This window comes from Ipomoea nil, unplaced genomic scaffold (genome assembly GCF_001879475.1).
Source record: "Ipomoea nil cultivar Tokyo-kokei standard unplaced genomic scaffold, Asagao_1.1 scaffold3245, whole genome shotgun sequence".
Lineage (NCBI taxonomy): Eukaryota > Viridiplantae > Streptophyta > Magnoliopsida > Solanales > Convolvulaceae > Ipomoea > Ipomoea nil.
In genome coordinates this window covers 514,391-538,488 of record NW_017619673.1, presented here as the reverse complement: position 1 = coordinate 538,488, position 24,098 = coordinate 514,391, and the positions used below count along the sequence as shown (strand labels likewise).

The following is a 24,098-nucleotide window of genomic DNA, read 5'->3' as shown; positions in this document are numbered from 1 at the left end:
CGGCGAGTCCTGCTGTACAATGACGAAGGCAACGAAGAAACGTTGCGAATTGAGAAGAATCTCTTGGAGGAAAGGCGAGACGTGGCTTATGCCCGGATGGTCGAATACCAGCAAGCTGTCAAACGCTACCGGGACAAAAGAGCCAAAACCAGATACCTCCAAGTAGGGGATCTTGTTTTGAGGGAAAGGACGACTAGTCGGCCCACCGTGGGGGGAAAAATGGCAGTCAAGTGGGAAGGACCGTACCGGGTGGTAGATGAAGTCTACCCAGGGGCTTACCGGTTAGAAACCACAGAAGGAGAACTCGTGGAGAGAACATGGAATGCCCACCATCTTAAGAAATTCTACCAGTAACCGGACAGTTGGATTTATTTCCCAGTCTTTATCCTTCGATTAGTTCGTTGTAGGCACTTAGAGGCTGCAAGTCTAGTAATCGGCTCAGCCTACCCTACGGAATGATCCTGAGTTGGATTATGGAAAGAAAAGGGGTGGACATAAGTCGGACCGAAGCTAAGCCCATAGGTGGGATGGTCTTCAACGCCCAAAACCTCCGCCGCAACGACATTTACCACGTCGGAGAGGGACAATACATCACCCTTGAGGAGGTATGCTTGACGTCCCCGACTGAACAAAGATTGCTAGTGGAGCAGTTGGGCATTTCAAATAAAAAGATGAAGCAAGCCACTCAAGAAAACGAGGAGCAGGAGGAGCAAGAAGATGAGGAAGATGAGCCGAACCCCCCGGAACCCGCAAGGGGAAGGAGGACCGAGGAGGACCAGGACGAGAGGTCAACCAATGAACGCATCCTCGCACAACTCGTGAGGCAAAAAAGGATCATGGAAGAAGGGTTCTCGTCATTGATCTTCGCGACAAGCTCCTTGGAGCATAGGGTGTCAGCAATCGAGATCATTCTAGGCACACACGAAGCTTCAAGCTCGGGAGCAGGAAACCAAGGTAAACCTCAATCTCAAACCCTACTTACCGTCCAACTTGATCAAACCTTGACCTATTCTTGTTAGAAAACAAACTGGTGTGACAATTCCCTAAGCTGCTTGTGAACCTACGTTGTGTCCAGGAACTAGGGGAGTAATCTATACACAAGCTTCGGGGACGAAGCTTCCCGTAAGGGGGGGGAGGGTGTAACACCCAGTGTTACGGCCTTCAAATCCGGATTAATTATTGAATCAATCTCGTTAACAAATGGTTAAAAAGGGATTTAATTTGGTTAGGATTCCCCCTAATTAATTAGTACAGTTCACCATGGATCGTGGACCATCGTTTGTATTAAAAGACTTTAAGCTGGATAAGAACAAGGAATGTACACCTTCTACCATTCAGATTCTAATTAGGATTTCCTGACTCTATAAATAGGGGATTAGAAAGCAATTAGAACCCTCTCACCTCTCACAACTCCGATACACGAATTGCTCAAGAAACCTAGCAAAAGGGATTCGCCACCACCGAGCCTAGGAAGATCAATTGAAGGAGAATCTTAGAGAATGACCTTAGTAGCCAAGAGAAAATTGATTAAGGCTAAGAGGTAACTCATGTCTTACAAAACCTATTTTCCTTGTTATCTTTTATTGATTGGCTCCGTTGAACGATTGAATGTATGATTTTGTATTCGTGCTTTGTTAGAGCTTGTCTTTAGGGATTTGTGGTATGAATTATTGTTATTCTTGATATTTTCTTGGTGGCCCTGTGTGGTTTTGGTATGTTTTTGTATTTAATTATGTTTAGAGCTCGTCCTTAGGGTTTATATTGTAAATCTTGTTGTTGTGATGTTCTTGGTGCTCTTGGGTGGGTTTATGCATGCTTGGGTGTTGACTCAAGGTTAGGGCTTTTTTTAGGGCTTTGCATATAGGTTTCTTATTAATGTTGCGGTTCTTGATGCTCTTGGACCGTTATGTGTTTAATCTCGAGTCTTGGCATGTTTAGGGGTTGTGTATAGGGTATAATTGTGGTGTTTCTTGGTTTGATTCTTGTTGTTCGAGTCCATATTGTTGTTGATATGTTTTGGGATGTGTTTGGACTTGATTTCGGGTTTAATTGATGAATTCCCGAAAGGGAAAAATGCCGGATTACCATCGTACCAACGGGGGATCGGTGGGGGGACGAACCCCCACCTGACCACCCGCCGGGTACCGCCCCCGTACCAGCGGGTGGACGGCCACCCGCCGTGTACCCGCTGGTATAGTGTCGCTCGCCGGCGGGTGGTTGACCACCCTCTGGTACGGGCGGGGCAGGGTACCGTTTTACCCATTTAGTGTTTCCCCGTGCCCCGTTTGGTATTTATGAGCCCCGTGTGATGTTTCTGAGTACCGTTTTACGAGTTGTGTGTGTCGTGGTTATTGTTGTTGTTAGGTTTTGCTTGTTGTTGCTGTTGAGCTTTGATTATCGTTGTTAATTGAGTGTTGTTGGTCGTTGTTATCGCGGTGCACCGGTTGTCGTGGTGGATTTGTCCATGATGGAAAATGTGATATGATTGGTGGAAATGATTTGTTGGCGGTTAGCACAACGAGTGCTCGGTCATTGTGCTATAGGCACAGACCACCCTTGATTTGTTTTCTAAAGGCATGAATCAAGTTTTAAGCGCTGCGGTGTCATGTCTTTGTGCTATAGGCAAGACCCCTTGATTATTGTGCTATAGGTACAGATCATGCGTTAATGGTACTGCGGCGCTATTAGATCGGTGGATTTGTTGGCGGTACGTCGGTGGAGGGCATGCGTGCTTCGGAGGGATAAGGGAGGCGTTATAAGAGTGGCCTGGAGGTACAGGTTGGAACTGATATAAGGATGGAGAGGAGTAAAGGTTGGAACTTGGTATAAGGTTGGATGATGGATGTACTCTCTGTTGATACTTGTTGTAATTGATTGTTGTGGAGCCCCATTGTTGTCGTTGTTTGTTATTGTTGAACCTTGTTATTATCTTATCATGCGAGTTTAGGATGAATGTTAGTATCTTTATGGTGTTCATGGTGTCAACTTGTCGTTATGCATCGATCTTGGTTTAAAGTTATGATAGATTTGTTTGGGAAAATTATGATAGATTCGCCTTTATTTTATAAGCTTTAAATGTTTTAAAAAATAGGGGTGTTACACCCCCAAATTTCTAACACAGGAATAGCTAAATAAAAGAGGAATACATAGATAATATTTGATTTCAAAACAAGTTAAGTGCGAAAGCTTTAAAAGAAACGCTAAAGTTTAGGGGTGTCATGCCACATCTAGGTCAAACCAAGCTCAAATGCTAAGGCTACTATCTAAACATCAAAAGACTAAAACAAAAGTCTAAAGTTAAATGTCCACAAATACCAAATCTTAATACATAACAATTGTCTCAACCAAGTGTATAACTACAAGTCCATACTTGAATAAATAAGGTAGCAATTAGACCAACGAATCTAAGCGTTGCTCTCACAAAGTCTACTCCATACCTGAAAATAGTATTAAAACATTAGCGAACAATGCTAAGTAAATCCCAATCCACCACGTAAAATACTTATTTAGTTTCCAAAGCAATTTTGTATTCAAAATAGGTTTTGGCAGATGAATACTACTCACCTTCTAGCAAACTCTATAGAGAGGTTTTCAAAAGGGTTATACACAAACTGAAATAATAGGTTTAGTAAAATGAACTCACCCCAATAAATCATTTTGAAACAATACTCAATCTTTTAGAAAATACTTTGATAGCATTACTCACACTAACTCAAACCAAGATCAATATAATAGAGGGAATACATCAATAGTCCAAAGTACGGTATTCTCAACATCCAATCATTAACCATGTATGTGTGTGTGTGTATATATATATATATATATATATATATATATATATATATATATATATATATATATATATATATATATATATATATATATATATATATAGATTTTGGATCCAGTGAGGTCACTCTAAGTAGGTGAGATCGTGAGATTCATTCCTGAGTATCCATTATGTTATTTTAACGGTTTAGATTATAGGTTTTTTTTTGTTTAAGTTGATCTTTATAATGCTTAGAGGTCTTTGTGTAATTTTGCAATGCCATTAAATTGTTACCATATAGACATTGAGATTTATCAAGATTTCCTTCTACAACGTGTACACTGTTATCTAGTTTCCCAGCTTCATCGAGTTTGCTCACGGTCTCATCGCCTACCAGTGTCTCTGTAACACCCAACTTTTCTTAAACTTAATTAAAGTTCTAAAACCAAATTAAGATAAACTAAGCAGCGGAAAATCAAACTTAATTAACAAACTTAGTGGAAATGTCACCGCCACAACCACCTTCCCACGGTGATTGCACAGGCTAAGGGTAAAACTAAACATCAAGTCAAACTAACATCCGAAATTTACTACAGTAAAGTGACTTCGGGAAATAAGTACCCGGGTGTCTATCACCAAACAAAATAACAAGTGTCTACATCCATAAATCCAAAACATCATCCATAAAACAAGAGTTTAGACTAAATAGCAACTAACTACACTAGTCTAACTCGAGCACTCTCAAACGCTGGCCCACCTGAAAGGGGTTTTGCAAAACAACAAGTAGACAAGTAGAAAACACCCGTTAGCACGAAGCTAAGTATAACCACACTCAACCCTGAAAAATACTACAGTATATACTTTGGAAAAACATTTGATCACATTCCCAAAATTAAGCAATCTCAAACACTTAGACAAAAACCTTAATAAAAACCACAAAGCTTTCTATATGCTCACAACCTAATTTATCAATAGGCATACTTTAACAATAAACAACTTATCAACATGCTCATATCAACACATAATTAACAAGCAAAACTCAACTTTATGGAACAACTCCTTAACAATCTCATGCTAGCAGGTTTTCATTATGCAATTAAGTATAATCAAATATCCAATATACGATCTAACGAATTCATATCATGCAAACTCGTGCAACCAGATATCAATATGCAATCTAGTGCAACTTCCTCGATATGCAATCTTGTGCAACATTCTTGATATGCAAACTTGTGCAACACTATACTCAAATGTAATGAAATGCTATAAGTATACATATACTCTCGTTTGTAAATAGGGTACTTTTCTGTGGAGGTTTCTTAGAGCCACAAGGACTCGCTTGCTTTCATTTCTTAGAGTCGTAATGACTCGCTTTCTTAGAGCCGCAATGACTCGCTTTCTTAGAGCCGCAATGACTCGCTTTCTTAGAGTCGCAATGACTCAATTTCTTTACAAATGGATGAGGTAGGAACTTCACTGTAGCGTGAACGAACCTATCCCGGTACGGCCTCTAGCCGACTTATGCTCAATCTCATCCACCGAACCACTCTCTTGGTTCTATGCTCAACTCTGTGGAATCAGGTATCGAAATTTCAGCGTGCACACCCCCTGACCAGGATTCCAAGCCTGGCGGACAGTTTCTAACCTCGTAACGTGGGAATACACCGCGTTACAAAACATCGGATCTCAATATCCGGTCATCATCATCCGAAAGGACATAGTCCCAACGGGTCCTCCAAAAACTCATTTATATGGATAGTATATATATATATATATATATATATATATATATATATATATATATATATATATATATAGTTACACCCGGGTGCGAACGGCTCGCCCAGGCGCGAAATAGGAATGGATTCTGTTCGTTCACGTGTCCAGATCTAATGGATGAGAAACACTGATTTAAAAAAAAAACGCGGTGTCATTTTCGTAAATAATTGAACATCGAAGTGCAAGTAAAATGTATTACAAGTGCATGTAAAATGTATTATAGGTTCAAGTAAAAATTACACTGAGCATTAATACTTAGTTGCACTTATAGTTCTAAGTAGTTGCACCTATAGTTCTAAGTAGTTGCACCTATAGTTCTAAGTAGTTGCACACATAGGTATAAGTAGTTGCATCTAGGTGTATGAATGTTTGCGAGTGGTTTTCAGGAGTATTACTACCCGCTGAACTCAGATCAATGAATGTTAACAAGGCAAGATTACATGCACTTATAGGTGAAAGTAGGTACACCTATAGTTATAAGTAGTTGCACCTATAGTTATAAATAGTTGCATATATAGTTATAAGCACACCCAGATGCATGAATGGTTGCGGAAAGTGAATGCTAACAAGGCAAAATTACATGCACTTATAGGTGATAATATGTGCACTTATAAGAGATTTTACTTGCACTTTGATGTTCAATTATTTACGAAAATGCCACCGCATTTTTTTTAAGTTATTAGATCTGGACACGTGTCGCGCACTGATTCGTTTGCATTTCCTTCCTGGGTACTTATTCGCACCTGAGTGCGTCCCTATACACACACACACACACACACACACACACACACACATACACACACACACACACACACACACACACACACACATATATATATATATATATATATATATATATCAGGCAACTCTTCTACTTTTGCAAACTTATGGATGTCACTTCTCAAGAAACTCTCAATGCAACAAGGAAATGACATTACACATGCTCATGAGTTTTGGAAAATAATATAAGGCTCAAGTTGGCCATTTATGCACTTTTAAAACATGAAATGCTTGGAATGTAATTTACTGAACACAAGCTCCAATTCTATATGTCACTGTGAACTCTCAAAGAACACACAATCATGCTTGAATTGCAAAACAACATACTCTGTACATTTCCACCATTAATAACAGACTACAATTTCCTTGAAACATAATACACACTTTAGTCATGCTTTTCTAACAACACTTAATCACATAATGATCATTTCTAATCCAAATTCAAAGAAGTCAAAGTCCAATCGTGCGTCATGACGGCCCCAAGGTACCGAGCCACAAGGGCCTGTGACACCCGGTCTGAAACGACACGTAGCTGAGCCACAAGGGCCCAACCACTGCACAACCAAAACTAACGGAGCTTGCGACGGGGCTAGAGGAGCCCCGCCGCCTAGGACTGCCCGGCGGCGGCCTAGGGCTACGGCCCTTGCCTAGGGCCGTCCCGTCACGGCTCTAGCCAGCGGCTCCCTTCGTGGGCCGTTGGCTAGGCCCGTGACTCTCACTAGTGCACACTGAGTTGTGCACCAAAGGCTTCTTCTTCACCTGTAAAGCATTTTCAGACAATTTTCCACTTCCAAAACATCAACAACACATCATACAACATCAACAAGACACCTAATAGCTCAAATACACAATATGCTAGCATTTCTACACATTTCTAAAGTGACTTCACATAGTCAAAAGATATTGGGAGTCCATGAGGTTATACCTTTATCCGAACTCCAAAAGCCAAACACTCGATCTTGAGCTCACTCCCGAGCTAGCCACTTCAACGAGGAAACTGTAAATCAACCGAACCTCTTTCGTTACTCATACTATTATTATCAACGATAATAGTATTAACCATTTTTAATATCATTACTTAAATACTTCTCTTCTTAAAATAATTGATTCCATAATCCCATCCTTACTTCTCTTTATCCAAATCCCAACACTTCCTTAATCCCTGCAAAATAGTTAAGTATAAAACTAAAATTATATACTTAGCCAGAATTGAACTTAAGTCTTCTCTTTACAAAATCAAAGCTCTAACCACTCCACCAACGTAATCCTCATTAACTACAATTATTATAATGTGTTATGGTCTCAATCCTCCCAAAAGCAAATTATATAAATTGTGGCTAAAATGTTAAATAAGAGATTTAAACCCTTACTATTCTCATACCGCACCATCATTCTAACCATTGTACCACATTATTCATTAATGATTAACTTGACAACTAATCTTTATTAACATTAATAAATTCATTTACTAATCTTCATCTCCAACCATCACCCACCGTACGTACATAGCATCTTCATCCTCACGTCAAACTCTTGTTCCTCTTCATCAATGACATTCTAATATTAATCCATACTCATTAATAACATACTAACATCCCATCAATATAATAATCCAATAATTATAGCATCTTTATCAATATGCTAAGTACCTTCATCATCTGCCATTCATCTGCTTCGCATCACCACGTCTTGCCACTGCCAACATAAAATTTTGACGTCTTCATCAACTTAGTCTATTATCTTCATCCTCAACTCCCCACCATTGCCCAGCTTACTTCAGCTCGCCGGAGAAGAGGCCAGCCTCGACGGATCTGCTCCAGCTGCACCGCTGCTCGCCACGTATCGCCGGAGAAAGCTGGAGGTTGTCGGATCTGTTCCGTCGGAGGAGACCCAGCCGTCAGATCTGTTGCTGCCTTGCTCGCCGGCACAGAGAAGGTCGGGGGTCAGGTTGCTGCTCTTCCCGTCGCCAACCACTACCGCCACTGCTGCCTCGCCGGAAGGAGTGAGGGAGATGAGAGGAAGATAGAAACAGAATAAGGGTTTGATGATGGTGGTGTTTGTTTGCTGCCATACGAGGAAGAGGATATGTGATGATTTAGAGAAGAAAGAAGAGAACACAGATTGAAAGGGGAACAGAATGATTCAACATTACATTTGAAAGACTGCTGAATACAAAGCTTTATATGCACTGTTTCTAAAAGCTAAGAAAGGGAGGAAAAGATAACTGCTTCTAACAAACTAGAGCAACGAATTGACTCCACTTGTCAACCATCCGTATCTCCTGATAGCCCCCCGCAAGCTGGATTGTATAGACTAAACAATCCAAGCTTGCAAACATATGGATTGAAGGAGCTCGGACAATGGGTGTTGGTGAACACATCTTCCAATTGATTTGCAGAAGTCACATGCAAAAGTGTTTTTCCCTAACCAAGTGACAGTCCAACTCAATATTCTTGGTGCGTTCATGAAAAACGGGGTTCTCAGCAATGGCTATTGCTGACTTACTGTCATAATAAAGAGGTGCAGGAACATCAACATGCAATCCAAACTCATTCAGTAGATAAAGCAGCCATTGTATCTCACAAGTAGTGGCTGCTAAGACTCTATATTCAGCCTCTGAAGATGATTTTGAAACTGTAACTTGCTTCTTAGATTTCCATGAGACCAAATCATCTCGTAGGAAGACACAGAAACCAGTAATGGACCTCCTAGTATTCACACAAGCTCCCCAATCTGAGTCAGAAAAAGCTGATAACTGCAAACTGGAGGAGGCTGGGAAGAAAAGCCCTTGACCAGGTGCCCCTTTGATATATCTTAAGATCCTGTGAGCTGCTTATAGATGTAAATCAGTAGGAGTGTCCAGGAACTGAGAAAGTTGTGTGGCAAAATTTATGTCAGGTCTGGCGATAGTTATGTATAGGAGTTTCCCTACTAATCTCCTGTAATGAGTATTATCATCCAGCAGAGTTCCTTCATTTTTGCTGAGCTTGTGTGATGGAGAAGTGGGACTGTGAACTGGTTTAGCATTCTCAAAACCTGTATCTGTTAACAGCTCAAGTGCATACTTCATTTGAGATATGGCAATCCCTTTTCTCTGCCTAGCTACTTCTAATCCTAGGAAGTACTTTAAGGGTCCAAGATCTTTTATCTGAAAGTTGTCATTTAGCTGCAACTTGATCTGTTGTATCAGGTTCAGATTTGCACTTCCCACTATTATGTCATCTACATACACCAACAATGCCACAAAGGACCTTCCTTCTCCTTTAACAAACAAAGAATTGTTAGGCAAGGACTGTTTAAACCCCATAGATTGCAGAGCTGAATTCAACTTAGTGTTCCATTGTCTGTTAGCCTGTTTGAGCCCATATAAGGACTTGTTTAGTCTGCACACCTGGCCCTTATTCTTTTTTTCTCAAAGCCAAGTGGAATTTGCATATAAACCTCCTCATCTAGTTCTCCATGGAGGAATGCATTGTTGACATCCATTTGGTGAAGGTGCCAATCCTTAGCTGCTGCAATAGCAAGGAAGGTTCTGATTGTAGTTACCTTAGCCACTGGACTGAAGGTGTCAAGGTAATCCACCCCAAGTGTTTGAGTGTAGCCTTTGGCTACTAATCTGGCTTTATATCTGTCAATGCTACCATCTGATTTATGCTTGATCTTATATACCCACTTGCAGCCTATAGATTTCTTTGAGGGAGGCAGGTCAACTAGTTTCCAGGTGTTATTCTTTTCAAGAGCAGAAATCTCATCATGCATGGCTTTTCTCCAACATTCATGTTTCACTGCCTCACTATAGTTCCTGGGCTCAGTAGTGCAAGTAATATTCATCACAAAGGACTGAAAAGAAGGTGAAAGCATATCATAGCTTAGAACCTTATGCAGATTGTGTGGAGAGGTATGTTTTGACTATAGAATTGTGGCACACATAGTCTTTCAGGTAGGTGAGAGCCTGCTTGTGTCTGATAGACTTCATTATAACTGGCTGCTCAGATGGAGGACTATATGCTTCATTTGTTTCCTCAAAGATAACATCATCATGAGGGTAATCACATTCACTAGATTCAGCTGTCAGCTCAGGACTGCAAGGAACTGAATTGTCTGAAATATGGGGTTGTGGAGCCACCATACTTTCAACCACTACATCTTCTTCTGGGGCACCATCTAGAACATGCAATATAATCAGATTGAACCCCTGTTCTGGTTTATCCATGTGTTGTTGAGGAAACACATGTTCATAGAATACCACATCCCTGGAGATGAAAAAACTTCTGGCTTGTAAGTCATACAGCTCGTAACCTTTAACCTCATTGGCATATCCAAGGAAGATATACTTCTTAGCTCTAGGGTCAAATTTTGATTTGGGACCCACTGTAGTGGCATATGCTAGGCATCCAAAGACCCTTAAATGTTGATATTGAGGATCTTTGTGAAGCAGGAGCTGATATGGAACTTGATTATTGATGGCAACAGAGGGTAGTCTATTGATAATATAGGCTGCATGTAGTATACATTCTCCCCAGAACGATTCTGGCAAACCAGCTTGGAATATGAGAGCCCTTGTTGTACATAGAAGGTGACCATGCTTTCTTTCCACCCTACTGTTTTGCTTAGGAGTGTGAGTGTAGGAGGTTTGATGCACTATCCCTTTTTGATTAAAAAAATCAACCATGTCAAACTCTAGGCCATTGTCTGTCCTTATACACTTCACCTTTGTGTCAAACTGATTCTCAACTAAACTGCAGAAAGATGTGATCAAGTTTCTAACCTCAGACTTCTTCTTCATTAAGTGTACCCATACTAATCTGTTGTGGTCATCTAATATGGTGAGGAAGTAATGATGGCCATGGGGAGTAGCAACTTTGTAGGGGCCCCAAATGTCCATATGTAACAAATCAAAACAAGCAACTGAATTAGATAAACTGGGCTGGAAAGGAAACCTTTTCTGCTTAGCAAGGTAACAACAATCACAAACTAAATCTTTATTCATTTGTATAGTGGGATCTAGTTTGTGCAAACATTGGATTTTGGTGTATGAGGCATGCCCTAGTCTAGCATGCCATAGAGTACACTTGTTCAAAGTGGCAACTACATTGCAAACAGAAGAAAAAACACTAGGAAAGACCAAATGGTACAATCTATTTTTGAGCTCAGCTGCTCCAATCCTCTTGTCATGGGCATCCTGTATAATGCACTCATCAGTGTGTAATCTCATAGTACAATTGGAGATTTGAATAAAAGCACCAACAGAGATTAAGTTGTAACAAAATCCAGGAACATAAAGGGCATTATGTAAGACAACATCATCAGATAAATGCACTGATCCAGTGTATGTGATGGCAACCTGCAGAGCATTAGTTAAGCCAACATGCATATTTTGGACCTCTTTTTGATTTCTCAGCAAATTCTCATCACACACAATATGGTGGGTAGCACCACTATCCAATATCCAGTTATTCTTGTTATGGACTACAGAATTCAGAGAAGGATTCTTACCTTCTAGTTGAGTGACTGGCATTGAGATTGCAGATATGGTGTTGGCTAGGGGCTGATCAATGGGAGTGTTTGAGTTTCCCCCAAAATTTTTTTGTAGCTGCATGAATTCCAAAAAATCTTGAAGTTTGTTTGAGTGAAGGAACCAGCTGTATTTGGATTTGGCTGATTTTCTGTTTGTACTAGATTGACTGAACCTTGATTCTTTGTTCTTGGCTTCCAACAAGGGGGACAACCATATTTCTTGTAGCATTTATCTTGTGTATGTCTTATAGTTCTTGTTGCCTGAAGGAAACCTCTTATAGTTCTGATGATTTCCAGTGTGAGTATTGGCTAGAAACACACTACCACTGTTTCCATTTTCTCCTGCTTGATGAAGTTGGCTTCCAAAACCAGTAGTGCTCATCTGGAATTGCCTTTCTTGTTGTGATATCATCGAATAAGCCTCACACACATCAGGTAAAGGTCTCATGAGCATGATCTGATTTCTTGCTCCAGTGTACCTATCATGCAACCCGATCAGAAATACAAAGAGTTTGTCCTTCTCTGCTTGTTCATTCATCTCATCAATCCTTTTTACCACATTGACATTTCGGATTGCACACAACATGGTAGGTCTAAGGATCATTAACTCATCCCATAGGATTTTCTGTTTAGTGAAATACTCATTCAGAGAGACGATAGATTTCACATTTAATTTCCGCGATTCGAAATAGATCTTGTTGACTAAATCTTTGTTTCAGATCATTCCAGATTCTATACGTCGTGTCTATCCAGAGCACACTTCGACCAACAGTCGGTGATAACGATAGAACAATCCACGATACCACTGTGTTGTTGCAACGTTCCCAGACATCATACTTTCGATCGTCTATCGCAGGCTTGGTGATCATTCCGTTAACAAACGCAAGTTTGTTTTTGCAGGACAAAGCCATCGTCATAGCCCTAGCCCAGGGGAGGCAGTTTGAGCCGTCCATCGGAGTAGAAACGAGCACCAACGCCAGATTTTTGTTTGCATGCAGAAAGTAGGGATTGGATTGAAGGTTTGGATCGAAATTCACCTCTCCAATATTCGGGACACTTATCGGTGTAGGAGCAGCAGGAGTTCCCGGAGCGGGATTTAGGTTAGGATTTGTGGCAGTTGCCGGCGCAGTTGCCGGATTACTGATCAGAGTCGATCGATTGTCGATGGGAGGCCATGCTTCCTTTGAGGGATGATGCTTTGGAGATCACTTCATTCAAAACTCTGATACCATGTGATGATTCAGAGAAGCAAGAAGAGAACACAAATTGAAAGGGGAACATAATGAATTCAACATTACATTTGAAAGACTGCTGAATACAAAGCTTTATATGCACTGTTTCTAAAAGCTAAGAAAGGGAGGGAAAGATAACTGCTTCTAACAAACTAGAGCAACAGATGGACTCCACTTGTCAACCATCCGTATCTCCTGATAGGAGAAGAAACGGGGGAGGTGAAGGAGAAAAAAATAAGGGAGATACTGAGCTTGCTTGTCTCTTTCTCCATATCGTGAAACAGACAAAGGTTTTGTTTGGTTTCTGATTATTTCCCAACATAAAAACATATATATTTTATATACATAATTTATATTTAGATAATTAGGTATTTAGATATAAAATATAAGGTGTAGGGTTTCTAGTTTGGGTAAAAATATAGAAGATTGGGCTTGAAATGAATTTGGGCTCAATCAAAACCTTTGGCTAAAATGAATACACTTGGGCTCAAATAAAATCATTTAGGCTAGGAAAAACTGATATGAAGAAATACGGTTACATCTCAAATAGACTTTCGGGTCAAAAGCTTAGAATAAATCATCGAATGAATAAATAATTCTATTTTGATACTTTATAAAATAGGAATTTGGGAAAAGTAATTTGGGTTGTCACAGTCTCGCCATTTCCCCTGTCCCCTCGCATTATGGATTCTCTTCGTTTCTCCTACCAGATTCTTCTTCTCGCCGTTCTCCTACCGGATTCTCCATGACCGGCTTTTCCATCCGAGTCTCCTAACTGGGGTTTTTTTTCCTTCCGGCCGAGTGCGCCGGCAGTGGTCCTTTTTTTTTATTTGTTATATATATATATATATATATATATATATATATATATATATATATATATATATATATATATAGGGTGAGGTTCAAGTGAGGTCAAGGTATTAGGCGAGGATTGTGGTCAAGTTGTGACCATCAGATCAAGGGAATTAAAGGTCCAGATTGCACAAGGACGTTATTAAACCATGTGGACTTTTGGTATGTTAGAGTATTAGAAATTAATGTAAGGGGTAAAAGAGTAAAAGAGTTAATCGACTTTTGCAATTAATATAAGGAAAAAGCGAAAAGTCGGGGATTAACGTGTAGGGTTTAATCGGCGAAAGATATGGGAGGCTGTCCGTATTGCACAGTGACCAACGGCGAATCCGAGAGCTCAAAGGACATCATGTTGAAGGGCTGCGCGATAGTTTAGAGCCGACAAAAATGGCGGACGGAACTGCGAGAAGGAGTAAAAGGCGTGTATCTCTGGAAGCATCAACAAAACTCGGTAAGCGAAGAGTTGTTTATCGTTTTGATTTTTTACGAAAACTTGCATTCCAGTTTGGAACGAATTTTTGTGATTTTGCATGTTCAAATGGTCTGTGTCTGTGCAAATCTGAGTGTTTTTGGGTAATGAAAAAATGGCCGGTGGTGGGTGTGGATTAGGGCGACTGACTACGACTATCGGTGGTGGGTGAGGGCGGCGATTACATTGCAGGAACAAGGGGATTCGTACTGAATGGTGTTGTGCGAACCAATTGTTTTTTATGTTTTATCTTTGTGATAATTACAGAGGGCGATGAAGTGGGTTGAGTAACAATATTAGATTGGACTAGGTTGGAGGGCCGCCGTTGGGTAAGGACTGGAAATATAGACCGGGAACAAGGGTGAACGGGGGATACGAAGTGGAAACATGGTTAAGTGTTGTCAACAAGCTTTTACCAATTATGGTTTAAATGGTTTTTATTACGGTGGGTTAAGTGTAGTGTAGTACAGCCACCGTACTCGGTGTAGAAGAGTCAGACCTCACAAATATGTAGAGGATTACACAAAATGAAAAGGTCCACACACTGCCAAGAAAAAAAATAATGGAGACAGAAAGTATAGATTTTGATTTTAACAAAGATTGCAAAAAGGGTGTGGTTAAACTTCAATTGGTATCCATATAAATGTGATGATATGAATAAAAACAACAGGTAGGGACCACTAATAGCACAACAGAATTAAATATTGGCATGAAAAGAGATAGATTGGAATAAGTGTTGGTGGAAAAGGTAGTTGCGCCATAGAAAACTGTGGATCGGGAATATTTAGTGTAGTATTATATGGAATAAGCAGTTTAATTAAATAATGAATACAAAAATACCAAACGAGCATTGAATTTTGTGAAATGTTGATGTGACAGCCTGAGTATAATCTGTGTGCAAACATAATGTTAGAATGGAACCACTTTAAGAATGAACAAGGAGTCCTAACATTTTGCAGGGAAGAAAGCGAAGAGCACAAACAAGTAGGGAACAGTTGCAAGAAACGTGGATCCCGACAATGACTTTGTTAGCCCACCGGTCCAAGTACGGAGGCCACAAACGCAACAAAATCATGGAGGTAGTGAGTACGAGTTGCTCCCTGAAGAGGAGAAAAGGTTCCCAACTTTCAACACACATGCAAGTGCTCGTTATCTGGTGGATCCAATAAAGAAATTTGGTACCTTGCAACGAAATGCAGTACGGGAAATCGTATTCGGAGGCTTGCTACAGTTACATGTGGAGGACACGCCCCTGCTAATGGGAAATTGGTTGTTGAAGAACTTCGATGCAAGCACAAAGAGAGTAAACTTAGGACAGGGACGGATGTTGGAAATAAGAGAGGAAGATGTGGAAAGAGTACTAGGATTCCCACGAGGAAATATGGTGATTCAAAAAAGAAGGAGGAATGCACAATGTGCAGAGCTAGACACATGGAGAGCAAAGTTCAACAAGGATGACCACACAATTACACCATACATGATTGGAGTAGAGTTAATTAAAGCAAAGGACGGCGGTGAGTGATTTAGGAGGCATTTTGCAGTATTGGTGAGTAGCGTACTGGTATGCATACAACAGAATGGGTATGCTACTCAGGACATCCTTCATGAACCCAAAGATGTGAGCAGGATTAAAGATTTAAATTGGTGCAAGTATGTAGTTGATGAGCTGGTTGAATGCCACGGAAAGTGTGCTACAAAAAAGAAAAAGGTGTTTGGAGGGCCAATACTATTTATTGTTAGTGTTTTTAAATGTTCAAAAACCCCATATTATAATTGGCAATATTATTATGGCATACTAAGATAGGTTTAGAGTCTGTCCGTTTATCTCTATGGATAACTGATCAATCAGAAGCAACAACAGAAGGACTGACACTGAAGATCTGATTTAGAAAGCTGGTTTCTTAAAAGGCTTACGCGGTATTATCAGACTCATATGGAAAGATGATCAGTGTATATTCTTAAGAAAGATATGGACCTAATCTTCTGAGATTACATTCCTCTTTTATAGTCCTACCTTCTACAATCAAAGACATCTATGGAGAGTGGTTTTTGAAGGATTTATAAGTACCCTTATTTGAGGAGAATTAGGGTTACGCCGAAATTAAGAAGAAACACTCCATATCTGCTACATGAGATTAGATCTTTGATTGTCATGTATCTTCTCAATACAATATGTTCACGGTGACTAAGATGATGAACTTGAGAAGAGTTACTGCTGCTTAAACGAAAGGACACTGTGATCACACTGTTGTGGGAACAACCTTATAGAGCGTCATTGAAGTGGACTGCATCAGAGTGGTTCTCCAAGTGAAGGGATTTCATTGGACTTCTGTATGCATGGCTCTCCATCTTCAACAATCCACTAGACCTGTGTAGACTGGGTTTGAACCTTGTGTGGGGCACTTGGGTAAGATTATTGTATATCTACCTTTGTACATTGGTTTATGATTTAGTGGATTGGACACCTATGTGATCGTCCCCCAGACGTAGATACACACCGTATTGAACTGGGTAAACATTCTATGTCTTTGGCTTTTGTGCGGTTATCTTTCTCGTATACTCTCTTCATGATTTATCATTACTGACTGGTCTCTTATCTGAATCAATCAGTAATCTACATCAGTCATCTAATTCTGTTAAGTTACTTAAAATGAGGAATTGCAAAATTACATGTGGTATCAGAGCTTTTAAGTCTACATAGTGACTTGATCCGAAGGGCTGTTTTAGTTTTGCATTCTCTCTGTTTTTGTGCAAGTCTCTCTGTGTGTTCGTTGTCTGGTTGTTGTAATCAGGATGGACGCAAGTATGAAACCGCCAGAACTAGATGGTCAAAGATCCTGTGAGCTGCTTATAGATGTAAATCAGTAGGAGTGTCCAGGAACTGAGAAAGTTGTGTGGCAAAATTTATGTCAGGTCTGGCGATAGTTATGTATAGGAGTTTCCCTACTAATCTCCTGTAATGAGTATTATCATCCAGCAGAGTTCCTTCATTTTTGCTGAGCTTGTGTGATGGAGAAGTGGGACTGTGAACTGGTTTAGCATTCTCAAAACCTGTATCTGTTAACAGCTCAAGTGCATACTTCATTTGAGATATGGCAATCCCTTTTCTCTGCCTAGCTACTACTTCTAATCCTAGGAAGTACTTTAAGGGTCCAAGATCTTTTATCTGAAAGTTGTCATTTAGCTGCAACTTGATCTGTTGTATCAGGTTCAGATTTGCACTTCCCACTATTATGTTCATCTACATACACCAACAATGCCACAAAGGACCTTCCTTCTCCTTTAACAACAAAGAATTGTTAGCAAGGACTGTTTAAACCCCATAGATTGCAGAGCTGAATTCAACTTAGTGTTCCATTGTCTGTTAGCCTGTTTGAGCCCATATAAGGACTTGTTTAGTCTGCACACCTGGCCCTTATTCTTTTTTTTCTCAAAGCCAAGTGGAATTTGCATATAAACCTCCTCATCTAGTTCTCCATGGAGGAATGCATTGTTGACATCCATTTGGTGAAGGTGCCAATCCTTAGCTGCTGCAATAGCAAGGAAGGTTCTGATTGTAGTTACCTTAGCCACTGGACTGAAGGTGTCAAGGTAATCCACCCCCAAGTGTTTGAGTGTAGCCTTTGGCTACTAATCTGGCTTTATATCTGTCAATGCTACCATCTGATTTATGCTTGATCTTATATACCCACTTGCAGCCTATAGATTTCTTTGAGGGAGGCAGGTCAACTAGTTTCCAGGTGTTATTCTTTTCAAGAGCAGAAATCTCATCATGCATGGCTTTTCTCCAACATTCATGTTTCACTGCCTCACTATAGTTCCTGGGCTCAGTAGTGCAAGTAATATTCATCACAAAGGACTGAAAAGAAGGTGAAAGCATATCATAGCTTAGAACCTTATGCAGATTGTGTGGAGAGGTATGTTTTGACTATAGAATTGTGGCACACATAGTCTTTCAGGTAGGTGAGAGCCTGCTTGTGTCTGATAGACTTCATTATAACTGGCTGCTCAGATGGAGGACTATATGCTTCATTTGTTTCCTCAAAGATAACATCATCATGAGGGTAATCACATTCACTAGATTCAGCTGTCAGCTCAGGACTGCAAGGAACTGAATTGTCTGAAATATGGGGTTGTGGAGCCACCATACTTTCAACCACTACATCTTCTTCTGGGGCACCATCTAGAACATGCAATATAATCAGATTGAACGCCTGTTCTGGTTTATCCATGTGTTGTTGAGGAAACACATGTTCATAGAATACCACATCCCTGGAGATGAAAAAACTTCTGGCTTGTAAGTCATACAGCTCGTAACCTTTAACTCATTGGCATATCCAAGGAAGATATACTTCTTAGCTCTAGGGTCAAATTTTGATTTGGGACCGCACTGTAGTGGCATATGCTAGGCATCCAAAGACCCTTAAATGTTGATATTGAGGATCTTTGTGAAGCAGGAGCTGATATGGAACTTGATTATTGATGGCAACAGAGGGTAGTCTATTGATAATATAGGCTGCATGTAGTATACATTCTCCCCAGAACGATTCTGGCAAACCAGCTTGGAATATGAGAGCCCTTGTTGTACATAGAAGGTGACCATGCTTTCTTTCCACCCTACTGTTTTGCTTAGGAGTGTGAGTGTAGGAGGTTTGATGCACTATCCCTTTTTGATTAAAAAAATCAACCATGTCAAACTCTAGGCCATTGTCTGTCCTTATACACTTCACCTTTGTGTCAAACTGATTCTCAACTAAACTGCAGAAAGATGTGATCAAGTTTCTAACACTCAGACTTCTTCTTCATTAAGTGTACCATACTATATCTGTTGTGGTCATCTAATATGGTGAGGAAGTAATGATGGCCATGGGGAGTAGCAACTTTGTAGGGGCCCCAAATGTCCATATGTAACAAATCAAAACAAGCAACTGAATTAGATAAACTGGGCTGGAAAGGAAACCTTTTCTGCTTAGCAAGGTAACAACAATCACAAACTAAATCTTTATTCATTTGTATAGTGGGATCTAGTTTGTGGCAAACATTGGATTTTGGTGTATGAGGCATGCCCTAGTCTAGCATGCCATAGAGTACACTTGTTCAAAGTGGCAACTACATTGCAAACAGAAGAAAAACACTAGGAAAGACCAAATGGTACAATCTATTTTTGAGCTCAGCTGCTCCAATCCTCTTGTCATGGGCATCCTGTATAATGCACTCATCAGTGTGTAATCTCATAGTACAATTGGAGATTTGAATAAAAGCACCAACAGAGATTAAGTTGTAACAAAATCCAGGAACATAAAGGGCATTATGTAAGACAACATCATCAGATAAATGCACTGATCCAGTGTATGTGATGGCAACCTGCAGAGCATTAGTTAAGCCAACATGCATATTTTGGACCTCTTTTTGATTTCTCAGCAAATTCTCATCACACACAATATGGTGGGTAGCACCACTATCCAATATCCAGTTATTCTTGTTATGGACTACAGAATTCAGAGAAGGATTCTTACCTTCTAGTTGAGTGACTGGCATTGAGATTGCAGATATGGTGTTGGCTAGGGGCTGATCAATGGGAGTGTTTGAGTTTCCCCCAAAATTTTTTTGTAGCTGCATGAATTCCAAAAAATCTTGAAGTTTGTTTGAGTGAAGGAACCAGCTGTATTTGGATTTGGCTGATTTTCTGTTTGTACTAGATTGACTGAACCTTGATTCTTTGTTCTTGGCTTCCAACAAGGGGGACAACCATATTTCTTGTAGCATTTATCTTGTGTATGTCTTATAGTTCTTGTTGCCTGAAGGAAACCTCTTATAGTTCTGATGATTTCCAGTGTGAGTATTGGCTAGAAACACACTACCACTGTTTCCATTTTCTCCTGCTTGATGAAGTTGGCTTCCAAAACCAGTAGTGCTCATCTGGAATTGCCTTTCTTGTTGTGATATCATCGAATAAGCTCACACACATCAGGTAAAGGTCTCATGAGCATGATCTGATTTCTTGCTCCAGTGTACCTATCATGCAACCCGATCAGAAATACAAAGAGTTTTGTCCTTCTCTGCTTGTTCATTCATCTCATCAATCCTTTTTACCACATTGACATTTCGGATTGCACACAACATGGTAGGTCTAAGGATCATTAACTCATCCCATAGGATTTTCTGTTTAGTGAAATACTCATTCAGAGAGACGATAGATTTCACATTTAATTTCCGCGATTCGAAATAGATCTTGTTGACTAAATCTTTGTTTCAGATCATTCCAGATTCTATACGTCGTGTCTATCCAGAGCACACTTCGACCAACAGTCGGTGATAACGATAGAACAATCCACGATACCACTGTGTTGTTGCAACGTTCCCAGACATCATACTTTCGATCGTCTATCGCAGGCTTGGTGATCATTCCGTTAACAAACGCAAGTTTGTTTTTGCAGGACAAAGCCATCGTCATAGCCCTAGCCCAGGGGAGGCAGTTTGAGCCGTCCATCGGAGTAGAAACGAGCACCAACGCCAGATTTTTGTTTGCATGCAGAAAGTAGGGATTGGATTGAAGGTTTGGATCGAAATTCACCTCTCCCAATATTCGGACACTTATCGGTGTAGAGCGCAGGAGTTCCCGGAGCGGGATTTAGGTTAGGATTTGTGGCAGTTGCCGGCGCAGTTGCCGGATTACTGATCAGAGTCGATCGATTGTCGATGGGAGCCATGCTTCCTTTGAGGGATGATGCTTTGGAGATCACTTCATTCAAAACTCTGATACCATGTGATGATTCAGAGAAGCAAGAAGAGAACACAAATTGAAAGGGGAACATAATGAATTCAACATTACATTTGAAAGACTGCTGAATACAAAGCTTTATATGCACTGTTTCTAAAAGCTAAGAAAGGGAGGGAAAGATAACTGCTTCTAACAAACTAGAGCAACAGATGGACTCCACTTGTCAACCATCCGTATCTCCTGATAGGAGAAGAAACGGGGGAGGTGAAGGAGAAAAAAATAAGGGAGATACTGAGCTTGCTTGTCTCTTTCTCCATATCGTGAAACAGACAAAGGTTTTGTTTGGTTTCTGATTATTTCCCAACATAAAAACATATATATTTTATATACATAATTTATATTTAGATAATTAGGTATTTAGATATAAAATATAAGGTGTAGGGTTTCTAGTTTGGGTAAAAATATAGAAGATTGGGCTTGAAATGAATTTGGGCTCAATCAAAACCTTTGGCTAAAATGAATACACTTGGGCTCAAATAAAATCATTTAGGCTAGGAAAAACTGATATGAAGAAATACGGTTACATCTCAAATAGACTTTCGGGTCAAAAGCTTAGAATAAATCATCGAATGAATAAATAATTCTATTTTGATACTTTATAAAATAGGAATTTGGGAAAAGTAATTTGGGTTGTCACAGTCTCGCCATTTCCCCTGTCCCCTCGCATTATGGATTCTCTTCGTTTCTCCTACCAGATTCTTCTTCTCGCCGTTCTCCTACCGGATTCTCCATGACCGGCTTTTCCATCCGAGTCTCCTAACTGGGGTTTTTTTTCCTTCCGGCCGAGTGCGCCGGCAGTGGTCCTTTTTTTTATTTGTTATATATATATATATATATATATATATATATATATATATATATATATATATATATATATAGGGTGAGGTTCAAGTGAGGTCAAGGTATTAGGCGAGGATTGTGGTCAAGTTGTGACCATCAGATCAAGGGAATTAAAGGTCCAGATTGCACAAGGACGTTATTAAACCATGTGGACTTTTGGTATGTTAGAGTATTAGAAATTAATGTAAGGGGTAAAAGAGTAAAAGAGTTAATCGACTTTTGCAATTAATATAAGGAAAAAGCGAAAAGTCGGGGATTAACGTGTAGGGTTTAATCGGCGAAAGATATGGGAGGCTGTCCGTATTGCACAGTGACCAACGGCGAATCCGAGAGCTCAAAGGACATCATGTTGAAGGGCTGCGCGATAGTTTAGAGCCGACAAAAATGGCGGACGGAACTGCGAGAAGGAGTAAAAGGCGTGTATCTCTGGAAGCATCAACAAAACTCGGTAAGCGAAGAGTTGTTTATCGTTTTGATTTTTTACGAAAACTTGCATTCCAGTTTGGAACGAATTTTTGTGATTTTGGCATGTTCAAATGGTCTGTGTCTGTGCAAATCTGAGTGTTTTTGGGTAATGAAAAAATGGCCGGTGGTGGGTGTGGATTAGGGCGACTGACTACGACTATCGGTGGTGGGTGAGGGCGGCGATTACATTGCAGGAACAAGGGGATTCGTACTGAATGGTGTTGTGCGAACCAATTGTTTTTTATGTTTTATCTTTGTGATAATTACAGAGGGCGATGAAGTGGGTTGAGTAACAATATTAGATTGGACTAGGTTGGAGGGCCGCCGTTGGGTAAGGACTGGAAATATAGACCGGGAACAAGGGTGAACGGGGGATACGAAGTGGAAACATGGTTAAGTGTTGTCAACAAGCTTTTACCAATTATGGTTTAAATGGTTTTTATTACGGTGGGTTAAGTGTAGTGTAGTACAGCCACCGTACTCGGTGTAGAAGAGTCAGACCTCACAAATATGTAGAGGATTACACAAAATGAAAAGGTCCACACACTGCCAAGAAAAAAAATAATGGAGACAGAAAGTATAGATTTTGATTTTAACAAAGATTGCAAAAAGGGTGTGGTTAAACTTCAATTGGTATCCATATAAATGTGATGATATGAATAAAAACAACAGGTAGGGACCACTAATAGCACAACAGAATTAAATATTGGCATGAAAAGAGATAGATTGGAATAAGTGTTGGTGGAAAAGGTAGTTGCGCCATAGAAAACTGTGGATCGGGAATATTTAGTGTAGTATTATATGGAATAAGCAGTTTAATTAAATAATGAATACAAAAATACCAAACGAGCATTGAATTTTGTGAAATGTTGATGTGACAGCCTGAGTATAATCTGTGTGCAAACATAATGTTAGAATGGAACCACTTTAAGAATGAACAAGGAGTCCTAACATTTTGCAGGGAAGAAAGCGAAGAGCACAAACAAGTAGGGAACAGTTGCAAGAAACGTGGATCCCGACAATGACTTTGTTAGCCCACCGGTCCAAGTACGGAGGCCACAAACGCAACAAAATCATGGAGGTAGTGAGTACGAGTTGCTCCCTGAAGAGGAGAAAAGGTTCCCAACTTTCAACACACATGCAAGTGCTCGTTATCTGGTGGATCCAATAAAGAAATTTGGTACCTTGCAACGAAATGCAGTACGGGAAATCGTATTCGGAGGCTTGCTACAGTTACATGTGGAGGACACGCCCCTGCTAATGGGAAATTGGTTGTTGAAGAACTTCGATGCAAGCACAAAGAGAGTAAACTTAGGACAGGGACGGATGTTGGAAATAAGAGAGGAAGATGTGGAAAGAGTACTAGGATTCCCACGAGGAAATATGGTGATTCAAAAAAGAAGGAGGAATGCACAATGTGCAGAGCTAGACACATGGAGAGCAAAGTTCAACAAGGATGACCACACAATTACACCATACATGATTGGAGTAGAGTTAATTAAAGCAAAGGACGGCGGTGAGTGATTTAGGAGGCATTTTGCAGTATTGGTGAGTAGCGTACTGGTATGCATACAACAGAATGGGTATGCTACTCAGGACATCCTTCATGAA

The 24,098-nt window shown here is 40.2% G+C and overlaps 2 protein-coding genes across 2 annotated transcripts; both read right to left on the bottom strand.

The window, feature by feature from the left end:
• Nucleotides 1–12,074: 12,074 nt before the first annotated feature.
• LOC109169050 lies at nt 12,075–12,756 on the bottom strand. The gene is made up of 2 exons (XM_019317949.1): nt 12,616–12,756; nt 12,075–12,470 (listed from the first exon to the last, which is right to left on the bottom strand). The coding sequence occupies exons 1-2, from the start codon at nt 12,754–12,756 to the stop codon at nt 12,075–12,077; spliced, it is 537 nt and encodes a 178-aa protein (XP_019173494.1).
• Nucleotides 12,757–17,249: 4,493 nt separating this feature from the next.
• Nucleotides 17,250–17,905, bottom strand: LOC109169049 (uncharacterized mitochondrial protein AtMg00810-like). The gene is made up of 2 exons (XM_019317948.1): nt 17,810–17,905; nt 17,250–17,642 (listed from the first exon to the last, which is right to left on the bottom strand). Exons 1-2 carry the CDS (start codon nt 17,903–17,905, stop codon nt 17,250–17,252), a joined length of 489 nt encoding a protein of 162 aa, XP_019173493.1.
• Nucleotides 17,906–24,098: the final 6,193 nt, after the last annotated feature.